This window comes from Mercenaria mercenaria, chromosome 9 (assembly GCF_021730395.1).
Source record: "Mercenaria mercenaria strain notata chromosome 9, MADL_Memer_1, whole genome shotgun sequence".
NCBI classification, from domain to species: Eukaryota; Metazoa; Mollusca; class Bivalvia; order Venerida; family Veneridae; genus Mercenaria; species Mercenaria mercenaria.
The window spans coordinates 53,066,315-53,084,551 of NC_069369.1; the positions used below are offsets into that span (position 1 = coordinate 53,066,315).

General features: G+C 35.2%; 1 protein-coding gene across 1 annotated transcript; it reads right to left on the bottom strand.

The window, feature by feature from the left end:
- Positions 1-216: 216 nt before the first annotated feature.
- Positions 217-12,593, bottom strand: LOC128545909 (uncharacterized). The gene is made up of 5 exons (XM_053551413.1): positions 12,297-12,593; positions 5,332-5,434; positions 4,171-4,347; positions 2,380-2,554; positions 217-1,838 (listed from the first exon to the last, which is right to left on the bottom strand). The coding sequence occupies exons 1-5, from the start codon at positions 12,417-12,419 to the stop codon at positions 1,691-1,693; spliced, it is 726 nt and encodes a 241-aa protein (XP_053407388.1). The 5' UTR covers positions 12,420-12,593; the 3' UTR covers positions 217-1,690.
- Between the last annotated feature and the right edge of the window lie 5,644 nt (positions 12,594-18,237).

Genomic DNA, 18,237 nt, shown 5'->3' on the forward strand with positions numbered 1-18,237 from the left:
AAAACTCGTACGTAATGGAAAATAAAATATTTTGGAAAAAAAATACACTCGCATCAATTCTGTCAATCTAATCCTCTTCTGTTACTTTCATACCCTAGTTCTCAATTCGAAATTATGAGCAATGTGTAAGTTTCAAGCAAACTCTGTATTACTATTTGTATATTAAAGCTTCAAACATCGTCATAACAATAGGATTTTACAAAATAAACAAACAACCACGACAGTAAGTTTATTAATTGTAAGGTTAAAGATCGGCTTAAAAACTGTAAAATAAAAATAGATGACAGGCAATAAATGACTGATTCATCAAGAGATCCGCAGATCTGAAGTAATTAAAATTACACTAATTTACAACAAAATATTTGGTCAAGAAAAAGCTCATAGACTGAACTAAGAAATATCTTGCATGTGAAAATACTTCATTATTTGTCTCAATTTCCACGTCGCATTTAGAATAACTGTGAGGCCGGGGTAATGAAGTATTTTGACCCCCATAGAATAATGACCCCCCGGAGGGGGCATACAGATTTGCCCTTGTCCGTCCGTCCGTCCTTCCGTTTGACCATTAGCCCCAGATACCATCACTTGACACAGAAATCAGAGCATTCCGCAACGGGAAAAAGGATTCTATTTCTAGACGCTGTATCTTGGTGTATACATTTTTTTTCAGGAAAATTACAATTCACAATACGTTCACAAAACATACCAGTGTCAATTATCCCTTGCGGAATGCTCTGATTTCTGTGTCAAGTGATGGTATCTGGGGCTAATGGTCAAACGGAAGGACGGACGGACGGACACGGGCAAATCTATATGCCCCGCTCCCCCGAGTTGGGGCATAAAATGCAGCAATTAGGCCTTAGATACATCACTAAATTTGACCAAATGACCGGGGGTCGTTTTTTATGGGAGTCAATATTCTTCGTGAGGTTCAGTTTACTTCACGTGGGGGAATCATAGTACTATGATCTGGAGGTCATAATACTATGACCGGGGGGTCACTTTTTCTATAGAATAATGACCGGGGGGTCATTATTCTATGGGGGTCGAAATACTTCATTACACCGGTGTTTTATACGGAAAGAGTAACTTTTTTTAAATAGAATGATGTTCGGGAATCGATATTGTATGAGAGTTCGAATGTAGTAATTTCGACAGTGAGTATTTTACATGGAAGGAGTCACTTTTTCTATAGAATAATAACCGGGGTAGTTATTCTATGAGATTCGAAGGGAGTCATCTTTAGGGAGTCAGTATTTTACTTGGAGGGGTCAGTTTTTCTATAGAATAATGACCGGGGGGTCGTTATTCTATAGAGTTTTCAAAGGGAGTCAGTTTTTTATAAGGGTAGTCAATATTTTACAGGAAAGGAGTCACATTTTCTATAGAATAATGACCGGGGGGTCGTTATTCTATGGGGGTCGAAATACTTCGTTACACCGGCATGTCGGGTTTTAAGCTACATTTCCTTGTACAAATGTAATGTTACTGGCAATTCTCCAAACATTCAACCTACCATTAGTTGTTATACTGTTTTTTTTTGTATTAAATGTATTCAGGGTTATCAAAAATGAAACAAGCATTTTGAATAATATCTGTTTAGCTCAAATACACAAACAGTGTGTAAGAAAGTAAAGAATGTGCAGCGTGTAGATTTATTCAGTCAGTATCTACTCAAGACAACATCATACTAATTGTGACAGCAGCAGAAGTTAGGACCGCAGTAATTCCCAGAACAGCTGTTATATTTGTACAAAAACAATCCCAGAGCGCCATATTGATCCCTCGGGAAGATCGTGGAACTCCGATAAACATGTAGCGCATTGAAACATGTTTTTCTGAAAAAGGAAAACGACAAATATCATTAGAATAAAATGTAGAATACTTCAATGTAAATCCAATAACATTCTAAAATAACGTTTCAGGTTTTGAAGTATAAAAGTAATAAGTAAAGAAAGATGACAGTTTGTTTCATTTAACTTTGAATGTATTTTCCTGTCGAAGCATATTTTCAAAATGCCGCTTGTCCTTAATTTCATAAACTATTCCTTTTTCCATTAAGATACATCTTGTTATATATATTTGGTATAACGCCTGTTAGACAATTCGCTAACTTTTTATTCCAAATCAAACAGTCTTCATGTTTGTCGAATATTTAGGTGTGCACCCGGAAAAAAACTGGATGTTCCTTATGCGGATCACTGCATTTTGGCCAGCATCTACATGTATGTACGTACATTAATGCATGATAGTCGTTTCCCTTTGCTGGCTTCGGTAAAGAAATGTCTCGTGTAATATAGGTATATGATTGAAAACCTTAGTGGTAAATAACCTTTAAGAATGATATCTGTACTCAACTAAGTTAAACAAAATACATACCCAACATGTTTGCACGTTTCTGCACACGAGACAGAAAGAGCAGAGCATTTTCGTCTAATTGCATACACGTAGTTTCCTCCCGACAGAAGCGCTGTGCAAGTAGATACCGCAATTTGATCTGCGAAGTCATAGGTCACGCCAAAATTATCATCCGTTCCGTAGCTTTTGATACAGCCTGTAAGCGAGTGAAATATCTTCCGCTGTATTTAACATAATACGTAAGAGAAAAGATTTTTTAAAAGTCTGGAAACAAATGAGAAATCAACTGCTTTTTATCACAATCAAAACCCCGTATCATTTATTTTTAGGTTAACACAGAAAATATTTTTACAGCTGATGAGCTGTTGATACGGCTCACGTGTGTAAATAAAAACATGTTATTACAAACAAAACATATCAGTTTTAATATCCGACAATTTATGGCTATTTCCTACTTGACTTATTGTTTGTTTGTTTTGGGTTTAACGCCGTTTTTCAACAGTATTTCAGTCATGTAATGGCGGGCAGTTAACCTAACCAGTGGTCCTGGATTCTGTACCAGTACTAACCTGTTTTCCGCAAGTAACTGCCAACTTCCCCACATGAATCAGAGGTGGGGGACTAATGATTTCAGACACAATGTCGTTTATCAAATAGTCACGGAGAACATACGCCCCGCCCGAGGATCGAACTCACGACCCAGCGATCCGTAGACCAACGCTCTACCTACTGAGCTAAGCGGGCGGGCTTCCTACTTGACTTAATACTTTTGCAGGTAATTGATATGATCGGCATCGGCGTAGCCATGCTTCATCGACTTTTACAGGCTTTTATTTTTTTTCCTATTTTTTGATGAAACGATTTGAATTTGTAATTTTTTGCAAGTATTCTTGGCTCGACAGCATAGGGGCGCATATTATACACTAACAGTGTGCTTTTTGTGTATTTAAGCATTTAGACTGTAACCTGTATATTTGTTAGGTATTATGTGTAGGAACTACCCCTATGATATATAGGATAGATATCCTTTCCATACCTAGAGCACAGGTATATAGTACGTAAAATTCAAGGGTAATTTCTTGGGTTTGGCGGAGCAGTGAGGGGTATTTCCTTTTTCATTTGTTATGCTATTGACATTATGTTTTGAAGCGAATTTCTTATAATTATCTTAAATTTCATGCACCTCCCACTCACCGATAATGTAATTTCTCATTTAATTGTAACTAGATGTAAACTGTTTTTATCATATGTTTAAATTTTGCCATTTTAAGAATCTCCAAAAGAACTACATTATGCAATCCATACAAGTCTATTTCACTCGCCAATATACTGCTCGATTTCACGCCCATTTTCTCCAAATAACGTTCATGGCCCAAACAATGCATTTTCGGACACATTCCCCGTGTAAAAGACACAGGATATGAAAGAAAGTATACAACATTTTACAAATGTATTACCTACAACGATGTATAAAATGATTGTAAGTCCTCATTTTTCACTGTTTCTTGCAAATTGTGCGTGTTGATGAATATGGAATGACCTGATACGCACTCAGTTATAACTCGGAAAAAAACTCTACCACCGGTTGTCAAATGTTTAACAGTGTTTTGAACTTTTATTTCAAGTAGAAATGTAACATTTTGGGAAAGTACTTAAGTAATAAAGCAGATATTTCATGGGTATAAAACCAACCCAACCGTAAGCCCTCCGGCTGTATTTCCTCTGCAAAGGGACGAAATATAAAGTCATATTCACCACTTCTGGATATTTTATTGTTTCCCAAAGTCCACTAAGTATCTGTATAAAACTGACCTGCAAATTGTACAGCATTACATGGTCGTTCTTCCGCCTTTTGCTGTGGTCCCTGCGTTGGAGAATGTGAAATGGTTTCCCTTGATCTACTTTGTATACGTCCTCCGTGTTTGCCCGTACAGTTCATATAACAGTCACTCCAGGGGCTCCAGTCTCCCCACTGGGGCAACAAAGATACTGAATTGAGTATAAATTAACATCATTAGTGGCAAAGTGAAAACAGATTTAATGTAAGTTATCAATTTTACACCGATGAGCTTTCTAAAGGAACTGCGAAATCATTAACATTCGTGGGAGAATAAATTGATTGGATTTTCCGGTTGCATGAATCCACGAAATTAAATCTGAGCAAACAGATTAAATCTCCGTTTATTGTATTTACAAAAACGGAAATCCAAGAACTCATACCTCCAAGAAATAGCCGCCCTTTTTTATACCAAAACCACGAAATTGAATGATTTTACAGTGTATAAAATATGTACTAATATGTTAATTATCGGTAAGAGCTGCCGTTTTAGAGGTCGTTGAAATTTTGCTTCCTACTATGAGTTTTATACTCCACCACTGCACATCTGCTAAAAGGATGCGGACAGTAAAACTAGATTTCTTATTGAAAACTAGATTTCGTATGATTTAAGTCAGGAGTATTAAAATATTAACTATGTAGAAAAGACCTGAGTATCAATTGATGTACAATGGAGCTATAAAGGTAATTTTGGCGTTTATTATCTTACCGAGAATATATACAATATTCATTATAAGGTGCAACATCCGTGAAGTTTTATGCGTTTACTTAACGATGCAAGATACGTGGAGCTTTAGGCCTTGGTTATACGATACAACATTCATGGAGATTTAAGTCTCAATTGTAGGACGCAACTGTTAGTTTTACTGGATAGTCTATTGTACGATGTAACATATGTGAAGAGTTAGGCGTCAATAGGACGATGCAACGGATAATAGAAGATTAATTCTCCCTTGTCAAGAGATTATGAAATACGACCTGAAGGCCGCTTTATACATTTCAGATCGTCTTGGTGGTCCAGAGTTACACAAATCGGAAGTAAAAAAATCAGTTTCTGTTGCAGACTACATTAAATGCTGATGATATACACATAAAAACCTTCATCAGTTTGATGAAATATATTTATCCTGCCATACCTCTAAGTTGCTCTTTCAGTTCATCGATAAGGCCATTTTGGCTGTTCAACAGAACCTGCATCGTTTCTTGCCTCTCTTCTAGCTTTGTCAGTTTCTGCAGTAACTATCAAACAAATCGTTAAGTTGTATCTCTTGCATTTACAAAGGATTTACTACAAATTAAAATGCCCCCTATTTGCATTGAATGTTTCAATTTACTGTCATTTTTAAAGATCCGAGGTTATGAAACTGAGTCATGGTGTTAGTCTTGAAACTTAAGCATTTCACTGACATAAAAGAGCACGAATTTCGATAAATAAAAGGAAACTATGCCGAGGATACTTTGCTGATGGACAGCATGGAGTGTCAACTGCTGAAGACATGTTGAATGTACGGTCTGTTCCAGAGTAAGAAACAATAAAAGTTAGGGTAGATTTCCAGAAAGCACAGAGCACCCCTAACCCAACCAGATAGCCATGCATCGCAAAGTAGGTCCTCAACAAAAAGAAACTGAAGTGGAAAGATTATACAGACGCGCGTTCCTTAAAAAAAGTGTCGGACGAAGGTGAAAAAATACAAAGACGAATATTCAACTGGTAAAGTCACGCTCCAAAAACGCAGTTTCCCTACACCGCAAACCACAGCAGCGCGAACACATGCGTGATCCACACACACATATGCACGCAAAACAAAAACAAGATAGTGGGCTTCGCCAAGGGAACAGTCGGTGGTCAAAGAAATGATGGGCACTTAACCTCACTCACAGGAGGTCGATGCGGGAGTGTGATTTAGAAAAGAAACGCCACTAACAAACAAGATATTATACATAAAATAAGAAACGGACACAAAAAAAAAAAAACAATGTGAAAATTAGGTCACCGCCCTGGAACGGCCATTAATCTATATAAAGGAGATTGGGGGTTTAAACCCGTTGAGGGCATACCAATCTCGCATTTATCTAATTTGCAACAAGTTAGACTAGATAGCGTAGATAAAATAACTCTCCGTAGAGAATAGCCTTAATATTAGTGATAAAATACCAGAATATATAAAGTAAAACAAATCAGAGTACCAAGAGCCTGTCTTTTAAGGGCACGACTTAATAAGTTGCAAGATAAAATTCACTCCCTCCGTCCGGTTTTGAAGAATTTAGGAGAAAAGCATCACCAATATTTAGACTTTATTGGGGACCTCCGTGGCCGAGTGATTAAGGTCGCTGACTTCAAATCACTTGCCCCTCACCGATGTGGGTTCGAGCCTCATTTGGGGCATTGAATTCTTCATGTGAGGAAGCCATCCGGCTGGCTTACGGAAGGCCGGTGGTTCAACCTAGGTGCCCGCCCGTATTGAAATAACGCACGGAGGGGCACCTGGGGTCTCCCTCCACTGATCACTGAGAAAACCCCCCAAAAAGTAAGTATTACTAATGTTGGCAGATTGCATTGTTCTTATCATGCTTTACTGCGAAAACTTTACGTATTTTCATTATCACCATTTTTTATTTCTTTTGTTTTTCATTCGGCTCCGATTTTCACTCGAAATGTTGTCGATCTCGATGACCTACGACTCAAAACATGATAAATCACTTAATAGATTATGTAAAAGATATATAAATTCTCTTGTTTAAACGAAAAATATAATTAATCTAGAAGCCTTTTGCTGTATATATCGTGAATTTACCGTTTCGAAAGTGCCCGACATTTTTTTTACAAAATTCCGCGGTTTGTGATAATCTCGCTTCTCGTTTATTTCACGAGAGAATATACTATTTCATGCAGAATACATGGGGAGCAACATATCCTCCTAGATATTAACGCCCTTGCATATTATAATAACCTTTCGATAATATGAAAAAGCCTCTAATTTTGAACCATCTCTTGCAAAACGAATAAGTTGTGACACAGACACCGCATGATGTCGCTCGAGGGACATACCCGTCTAGGAGGGGAAAATCGACAATTTTAAAATTGAAATCGTCTCTTCCATCACATTTTGTTTCAAAATTACTTTTCATAATCATTGTAAAATGTACGTCGAAAAATGACAATTCTTCATATGGGGTATTAACTTTATCAACTAGTAATGCTTTTGGATAAATGTTTTTCACCATTTCTGAAAAATTAAGGTTGTCCATATATAGAATACCATTAAGGTACCTCGAGATTCCATTAAGGTAGTTCTGCACGTTCAGCTTGAATTTTTATCGAGATAGAATTTTATTAAACCCTGATTTTTCAAAACTTCAGAATATACTTGGCAAATTCAGTAAATAAAAAAGATAGGGTTGTGCACATAGTTATTTGCCAGACTGATTTAAAAAGTTTGGACTCACGCAATTTTTCATAATGGGAGTCTATGGGAAATTCACAACTTCCATAACATTTTCGCGAAAAGAAATTTTTATACAATGTAGATTTTAATAAAACTTCTCAAAGTCGTAAATAAGCATATGGTCTATAATGTGGTGAAATAAAGTGTATAGGTCCGTGTTCTTGTTTTAGAGATATTTGACAATGATTAAGTGACCGCACATTTCAAACGTATTAGATGTTTTAATATCATATTTTGACTTTAGAACGATAGTAAAAGTGCCATTGTACTAAATTTACTCACGGGTTGCCAGTAATTCATAAAATGATCTTCATTTCCGTACGCCGAATCCCGGTCATTTTCAATAAAATGGTGCAATTCTCGATTTATGATGTCGTCGTTATTTCATGAAAAAACTAAAAGTTTACAAGTTGATTTTAGGCATCCTAGTCATAATACGCCTATAACTTATCATAATTACACATGCTATTAAATGGTGAATCTTTAAGGGGACGCATATTGCTACATTCACAGTTCATACAGAAACGAGGAAGGGGTGCATATTCAAGAAATCGATGGTGGGAATATAAAAAACATATTCCTAAACTGATATAATACTGATGGACACCTGTAATATTCAGTACTTTGTGGATAAGGATGTGGTACTATGAATGTAATAGGAAAACAGAGGTCTTTGTGAAAGTACATTCAACACAAAATATTAAGCTTTTGTATGAGGAAAAAACAGGTTTTTTTACAATAACAGTGTTACAAATAATATTGAAGGGATGGAATTTTCTTTCTAACACACCAGGTTTGCTTAAACATGTAAAAAATTAACGCCACGTCATTTCAGCTCGGGATGGATGCCATATTTCTCATTGATAAAAAATGTAAAAAAAAAAAAATCAGAGTGGGATTAGCATTGCAAGGGCATAACATGACATTATACACAATGAATACCTTAGAACAGATATCTAAGATGCTACACAGGTCAGGCGGGTTAAATGCATAATGTCGATCACTTGAAATTCATCTTGAAAATGTGGTTAATTTTAGTTTATTTCATGGTTTTTAATTTTCCCACGACTTCTCGGCGAATCACTGCAAAAAGTATTACTGCGCCGGACGAAAGGTAACTCTAATAAACAACGGGAGACAACTTAGGTGTCAGCACGTGTATGATTTTTAAAAAAACATGTCGCTGATTATAATTTCTTATCAAATAATGAATCCTATTCAGATATTCGTCTTTAATATTAGAAAATTATTAATTTCTGTGAACATTTATCAAAAAATATTACTTACAGTGGACTACTTTGCGCATCAAACTGGTTTCCGCTTCAGTTGTGAGGCACTTCCGTTATACTTTTTGACAACAATAACAAAACACAAAACGAATCAATAAAGTCACTTATAAACCGACTGCTACTTACATCAGTGTAAGTATAGTTGTTGTTAAAACATTATACTTGTTCATTACGTTATGAGATAAAGTTTATCTTGAACTGCATAATCCATTAATTACGTTTAGATGATATTGCATTTACAACTTATCTGACCCCGTTGTTTTACGTGAATGACAGCATTCTCGTGCAACTCGTGCAAACAGAGTTATGAAAACTATGGTGGAGAATTCAAGGACAAATTATAAATGACATTAAAGTGAGGATAACTGTATATTCATCCACTTTTGATCATTGACATTCCTGCTGTGTATTAGGGCGCGCTTGATTTCTTGTTCGGAGCAGAATTCCGGAATAGTGCTCTACCCCAGTGAATCAAGTGAAGTTGGAACAATGTTCTGCTCTGTTCATTCAGAAAAGTATTTGTAAAATAATCAAACCATCAAAAGGAGAGCTAACAATAATGTAACTATGTCTAAATAATATCACTGTAGTTAGAAAATAATTAATCTTTATAGAGCTATATAAGAAGCATATAGTGCTGTAAAACTTAAAATACGCAGTTTCATTTTCACCTTCCTGCCAATGTCGGCCATATTGTTTTCCTCATGCACCACCTGGGAAAAAGGTGCAAGAAGAACATGTTCTGAACTCTGCACCACTGCGCTTGATTTATGTTCTACTTGTCCGGTGCACACTGAACCTGCACTGAGCACCACTACAATCAAGCGCGCCCTTAGTAAGTTTTGTAAACAAGATTAGAGTGTTACTTTTGCACATATACACATTGATTGGACCTCTCAACCAAATTTCATATCTTATTTTAGGGATTTTTAAGACAATACATTTTCAAAAGTTTGTTGAATGTGTTTTGATATTTAAGTGCATTGTAGCTCATGAATACCAAGTTGAAAATTAATAATGGCAACATTTCTAGGCCCTTATTGTAAGCCACTCGACTTCTGTAACGATAAATGTTTAATGTAATAAGGGGAATATACTCTTTTAGTTTTGGAATGTGGCATTCCTTGACCACCGTATCTTTTCTTATGCACTACTTTGTAAACAAACTAAATAATGTGTTTTAGTTTACATATGCAAAATGAATAGCAAGACAGTGAACTTATTTCACTTTTTTTCTTTAAATTAGAATCTGTAGGAGATTGATAAATGTTTGGACAAGGTGAACCACTATTATTTTCGCACAAAAAAGTAATAATTGTTGACTTTGAATGTACACAATAAGTCTTATGTAATTCAACAATAACTTTCTTGTTTCAGTTTTTCTCATTTTCATTTTAGTGAGCAATCCTTTGTGTACTTATAACAGTTGAAACAGTATCCATTTCATGTACCAAAACCTTGTACTTTTTTGCTGGTAAATTTTATCATACCCCACCCACTTTTTTCTAATTTCATAGTATGCGTCCCCTTAACAACTTTTAGTGTTGTACAACAAAGTCACGAATTTGAAAGGACAAAACGAAAAAAACTGTCTATGACAGATACGCCCTTCTAATTCTAAGGGCGTAAGTGGACTTTTCTGGTACAACAATTAAGTGCAGATACGCCCTTCTAATACTAGGATTCTGAAAAACTTTTCACTTACGCCCTTATACTATTGGTGAATTTGGTCAACGCAGCAGTTTGTGACGAAAAATTTTTTTTTACAGAATTATGCCCCTTGGTGTGTAGTTTCAAAAAATGTATGATTCATAAAAGGGCGTAACTAACACTTACGCCCTTCTAATTCTGGGGCGTCGATATATTGCGATTTGTCACAGTTCTGGGATTGTGACCTCGTGGTAAACATTGGTATTTATGCTTGAATACCAAGTGAATGGATTCTCGAAATATTCAGGACTAAAATCCGGTGAGTTATATTCTTATAAATTCGATTTTAGTGTTTTTCAAGAGTTGTATAACTAACTTACCTAAACATGATTATATTTGCTATCTGTATTGTTTATTATCATGTCTGAAATGCATGTATTTTAAATGAAAGGTTTGTTACCCATATATAACGAACCTTTAATGAATAGAAGGCGATATTTTTGTATAAATTAAATTCACTCTGTCAAGAAAGAGTATGGCCATTTAGTTTCTTAACAATGCTTTGATGATATGACTGTATTTTTAACCTAAACATCCCTTTTAATTCTGCCTATTCATGAGAGATTGCTAAAATGCAAACGTATTTTTGACTTATTTGACATTTTTAAAGAGATCATACCAAAATGAAGGGGAAAGATTATGCCATTCCGTGATACTATTTTAATAAGATTTTATGCACCAAGATTCTGTTAAGATAATGAAATATGTAAAATTCTATTGGTGTCTTCAGATAAACTCAACTCACTCATAAATACTTTACAAGACAACCTTTTGTGTGCAGTGTGGGAGTCCCATAGACTAGTGTTTCACTAATTAACCCTCAATGGTCAGAAAAAAGAGTTACACACAAATCTATTATTTTTTGGATATCTGCTTCTTCCCCCACCCGCTTCCCACCGAATTAAAACTGTTATAATTAAAGAATGGATGAATTTATTTCAAACCTGTGATGCACTTTTATAGATCGCTCTCAAAGGAACATACTGCCACTTTATATGCAAACAAAAATCCTTCATAAATAAAGTAACTGAATCAATTCGTACACTTGACCAAGTTGTGATTTTCTGTTCTGAGAAAAAAAAAAAAAAAAAGTATAACATGGTCTGTATAGTTATGCCCATGCTTCATCAAAATCTGAAACTGACAGTTCGAACATTATTCACACTTATTTACAAAAAATAAGAGTCAAGCAAGACAGCCAGTCAAAATGTGTTATATTTACTTGGTAAATATCACTCATATAATTCGAGTTTCAAAGCAATAAAACTCCCATTAACGCTCCAACTAGAGCCTTGGATGTCCACATTGTAATTATTCAGTTTCATTGCTAAGCTAATGGTTGGAGAAACACAATTACTAAATTCATAGCCTGACTTGTTTTATCAGAAAGGGTTATTGGAATAGATATCATATGTTTACTGTTTATCCAGCAAATTCGTCAAATTTAACTTTCATATTTGAAATTTGAAAATAAGAGGATGGTGTGATGAATTTATCTGAAATCAAAACAAATAATGTACAAAAATGACAGTTCAGTACTTAGTGTATCCTTTGAAAATGCCCCAACACCTACCCTACACTCTCCCCCCCCCCCCCCCTTACCCCCCCCCCCCCCCCCCCCCCACCACATATAATTCTTTTCATATAATTTCTTACCTTGTAATCGTAATCAAATTTGGAATAGCATCTTGGCTCCTGTCTCGGCTCTTTACTGTCATTTCCAGGTGTCTGACAGTTAGCCGTAATAATCAGTAATATTCCTAGCAAAAACGCCTTCATTATTTGTGACCAAAAACAATAAAATTCCGCTGTGGTGTAAATAATTCAATGTTTTTGTCTTAAAATGAATTTTTAGTAGTGTTATTGATACGTGTTACTTATTTGCATAAGACGAAAACAAAGGCAGACACATCATTGTTTGTGTGCAAATATAAATTCAACTTTTTATTTTAATCTTCCTGCTTCCTGGTAGTAGTAAAACACACTACATTTATCCTGTTTAACATTGACTGCCTTTTCTAAAGAAAAAAATATTATCACCGGCAGCCGTGAAGATAAAAAACCGATAAAATAGGCACAAATTTGCAAATTCAACACTGATATACGACTGAGTTAAATGGCTTGGTACGGTTACCATGGAAAATGGCCCTTTGTGCAAATTACTAAAAATTCAATGACTAATAGTATAACCCTTTTAAATTACAAAACTTAAAAAAATGTTAGGACATCGAGAAAATTTCCCTTCTACATGTCGATTTTCAACCTGACTATCTGTACGAAAAAAATCCATTTTCGCGCTTATTTGACGTTACGTCTAACGTTATTGAAAGGCATATACGATTATATATCTAATTAACGTAGTTTCATCACTTAACAATTCAAATGTACTTAAATTATTCCGACGAGCGTAACATTCCTTTAATGAACGAGTTCGATATATTTAGTACTGAAACTGCACGAAATCAATATGTTATTTCACATAATCAGAAATAGCATCACACCATAAAGTTAACAAGGAAGACGGTAAAATAATTTTGCTTATTAAAAATATAGTTCCATTATCAACGTAATGAATAATAAATATATATAAAAATGTCCTATATACTTAAATTATTTGACTAATTGACAGTATATTCGATCACGTCCGTGCAAATATAGCCCTGAAATATATGTTTCCAAAGAGTCGTTTAGTAAATTTTATTTAATACACAAATGACATGCTGGAGATTCACTTAATATAAGAGCGAGAAAGAAACACTTGCCTTAAATTTATTAAAATTTAGTAGGACAACACACTCGTGTAAGATCCTCTATGTTTTTCATCAATATTCGTAAAATTCAAGTATTAAGATTGTCGACGTTTTCCTTTCAGATAAATCACTCAAATGAATAATTATCAAACATATTTAAATCTGTATTATGTTGATAGAATATATAGAATTTGAAATTTCCGCCGTTTCATTGTATTCAATGATAAATAGAATGAAAAGTTGATTACTCCGATGAATTCTTTGAAGTTTATGATTTTAAAGGCACTGACCTCCAGATTTTGGATAAAAATGATCTTTCTTTAAAACTGAAGTCTGGCCATATTATGAAAATTATATTATGATTTTTTGTTTCGAAATTATCTTAACAAAAAGGCCATGATGACTCTATATTGTTCACCTGCTAAACTTGGCCTTGGAATCATCAAGACATACATTCTGACCAAGTTTCATGAAGACAGGGTCATAAATGCGCCCTCTACAGTATAAACAAGCTGTTCCTTTGATTTGAGTGGTGACCTAGTTTTTGACCGCACATGACCCAGTTTCGGACTTTTCAAAGGAATCATCATGATAAACATTCTTTCCAAGTTTCATGAAGATAAGGTCAAAGGTATGGCCTCTAGAGTGATAACAAGCTTTCCTTTGATTTAAGCCGGTGACCTAGTTTTTGACCCCACAGTTTCAAATTTGGATTAGAAATCACCAAGATGAACATTCTGACCAAGTTTCAAGAAGATAGGGTCATAAATGTGGCCTCAAGAGTGTAAACAAGCTTTTCCTTTCATTTGACTGGATGACATAGTTTTGGACCCCATATGACCCAGTTTTGAACATGGCATAGGAATCATCAAGATAGACACTCATACTGAGTTTCATAAAGATTGGGCTACAACTGTGGGCTACAACTGCGGCATCTAGAGTGTTAACAATCTTTTCCATTGATTTGACGGGGTAATCTAGTTTCTGACCCCACATAACCCAGTTTTGAACTCGACACAGAAATCATCAAGATAAACATTTTGACCAAGTTACACATGATGAAATCTAGCTGGTTTTCGAAAGGAACCGGGATATTATTGTGACTTAAGTTGTGTGTAAGTCTGGTTAACATCGAATACAAAATGTCACTTCTATCGTGTTCACAGGGTAAAATTAACAAATTTTGGCTCTTTCAGGGGTCAATCAGGGGCCGTAACTCCGGAGCCTATGATTGGATCTGCCGAATTCATCATGGAATCCAAGATCTATTGTTGTTAAAGATATTTTGCAAATCTGTATCAAATCAAACCCTAAATGAAGTCTCATCTCTATATGGCTGCAAAAGCCAAAACGGCAATTTTTGGCTCTTTAAAGGGGCAAAACCCTGGCACCAATGATTGTAGTTTTTGAAAGAAACTCAGATTTGGTTCCCATTCAAGTTGTGTGCAAGTTTTATTAAAATCAATTGCAAAATGTGATGTCTATCGTGTTCACAAGCCAAAAATAGCAAATTTTGGCTCTTTAAGGGGCCATAACTCTGGAACCCATAATGAGATCTGGCCAGTTGTCGAAAAGAATAGAGATACTATGCCAATACAAGTTGTGTGCAAGTTTGATTAAAATCGGTTTCAAAATGTGGTCTCTTTCGTGTTCACAAGTAATTGTGAACGGACGACGAACAGACGGACAAACGGACGAAGGGTGATCACAAAAGCTCACGCTGTCACTACGTGACAGGTGAGCTAAAATGCCAAATCAAGAAAAAAAGATGCCTGTGTCGGGAATCGAACCCGGGCCACCACTGCAATTAAAATATTTCTTGCTGTCTCTACCAAAACCACCATGAAGGAATATGTGTTATACGACGTTAAATATACATGTTATTGATAAAGGCAGTTTACTTGAGTAAAGCGTTACAAACGTTTTTCAACTTTCAGTGTAAAAATTAGTAAGAACAACTCATTCTTATGTATTTCCAGTCTGTCAGTGATTAAGTTTCAAAGCTTTCTTAAGAAATACAGCATTAATTTCCTGATACCTCACAATGTTCTCTTTTCTTGTTGTTGTACGATCTGGAGGCCAGTGCATATAAGGAGTGTGGTTTATAATACTTCTCTAGTGTATGTTTTATTAAACATGTTTTGTGAACATCGCTGTAACTATATCCACTCATAAATTTTCTAATTAATGTTGATCTGAAAGCGACACAAGATAAGTACGGTACAACATTACTTAAAACATATTTTAATTTTGACTAAGCTATGTTCAAATTGTTGAACTTCCAAAATACTTCTTACCACCGAAACGTGTAGATCTAATCATTTTACGAATCTGTAGGGTCTAGGCCCATCAGATAAAACACTTGTTTCTTGTAACTATTCAATATGGAAATTGTCTACATAATTTAAATATCTCAATACTTCAAAGTGCTATTATTATAAGAATCCTTGCGTGTATCAGTGCTATACACCGGGCACGTTAAAGAACCAGGCTGTCTATTCGCAACGAGCTAGGCTAAGTTAGCCGGACAAGCCTGTATCTGATTTCTGATCTCTCTGTCGTGGGGGCTTTGTCTCACTCTGTCCCTCTGGTCAGATCGCTCTGTGTCTGTACTAGTAGAGGATGAATTATGCGCCCTGTGTGGCTGCATTTGAACTATGTAAAACGTGAAATTGATCATGAAAAGGGCGCTATATAAATCTGGTATAATAATAACAATAAGAAGAAGAAGAACACAAGACTGTTTCTTTACAATGCACAGAAACTCATTTTAATAAGATGTTTAGCTTCTTTTAAAAACGGCAACGCTGACCATATGTCAGACTTTCAAATAATAGTTAGCATCCACAAGCGGTAAACTTTACAAAACTTTTATGTGATTGAGGTACCTATTTCTTCCACATGACCATGTAAATAATGAAAACTTTATCCATTGCGGATATTGTTTATTTTTTAATTTTGTAGCAAAAAAAACCCCCATGTTTTTTTAGCTTTATACAGTATTTCGCATATAAATGACCTCATCAGTGACGTCACAACTAGAATTGTTTGTAACGTTATTCTCACCATGACGTTCAAATACTTGTTTGTAGATGTATTAGCGTTATTTGTCTATTAAAATATTTAATATAATGCTTTTGAATTTTGAAGACATTATTTTAGGCCATTTTGTACATAAAACCGTACCAAGCTCTCTAGCTATACTGATCAAATTTCACAGCAAATAAACCCACAAAGGCCATAATGTTCACAGAAACGGTGGTTCAAACGCCTCGACGGTAGAGAATTTGTCACAGTAATGGTGGATAAGTATGGCCAGGTGACTGTATATCCTTTCTCATCGATATTCTAATAACTATTACTTTTTTTTTCACGTTTAGCTGGAAACAAGACGTGAGACTCAAACCAAATTATGTACTTTTCCAATCACAAACATTCGAGTTATATTAATAGGGTCCACCGTGACAAAGTGGTTAAGGTTGCTAACCTGGAATAATTATTATTGAAATCTCGCCTGGAGTGTAATATTTTGAACGTAAGGAAGACATCCAAAGTCGGTGGTTCTCCCAAGGTGCCTTATGGGTTACAAAGGGTCTTGCTTAATCGTTAAAAGCTGGACAAGTCGCCACATACAATTATATGTACAATTCAAATCTGAAATCTCAAGTTAATTCAAACATACTTTGAATGTATATAAAAGTCTAAATAATTATAATCGTCATCGTACTTCGGTTTATTGCATGACGATGATGCTACTGACAATGCTATGAATAAAGTACTTAATCAGCATTTGATAACTCTTATACATAATAAAATATGTAAAAAAAATCCCCTGGAAGCATATAATGCAATCAAACAAAATAATAACAGACTCCATTTGATTGAGTCTGTTAATGAGAGGCAGTGGAAAGTGCAAAACCCCTCACACCCACTAGCACCGGCTTAAGCGGGACTCTATTACCCATGAACATTGAGTGGACTCCATGATCCCAAAGGACCTGAAAATATAACAACATTGAATCCAAAGCAAAGGACGTTTGGTTAATTGTTTTCCGTTGATAATTTTGCTGTACCAAACGATGGTTTTCTGATGAATGCTTACGAACGTAACAGGATTTGTAGAAGACGTGTGATTGCTTGAAGCTAGATGTCTGTCATTTCGCTTACAAACTGATCGGGTTGATATCTGCTTTTGAATTTGCCCTTATGATATATCAGTGTGTTAACTGCTAGTAAGATATGGACAAGTGTCCTTTTAGCTTTAATTATATGTAAAAAAAGTATGTCGCTGTGATTAAAATGGTGTTTATGTAATATAAAATGATTTTTATAACTCATTATATGAATAGAAATATACTTTTATATTGTGTTGTTTTAACTTTTAGTAAAACATACTTCATGTACATTGATGAGACTCAACAAAGATTTTGACGTGGATAAACTGAAATTATTCCTCAGTGAGTCCACGTTAGTTAGATTACGTATTAAAACCTGCTATTGTATTTAAAAGATAAGGATGTCTTATCTATGTAAAAATGTCCATGCGTTGTAGAAACTTATATGTACCCTAAGCAAACACTCTGTTTAAAGAGTGAAAGTTTTGAGTGAACACCGTTTGTCACTCCTAATCCTAACCATGTTATATCAATGCAATGGAAAAGTAAGCTATTTATGTTACCAGCTATACAAGATAGCACTGTCATACATTTAACAGTCCTGAAATTGGTATCTTTGATTTTCTCATATATCTAGATTTTTTTCACATACTTTGACGCATTGTCTTCACTTCTTTGGTATTTTTCATGATTTCTAGGGGTTGTTGTTATTTGGTTACGTATAGCCTAACA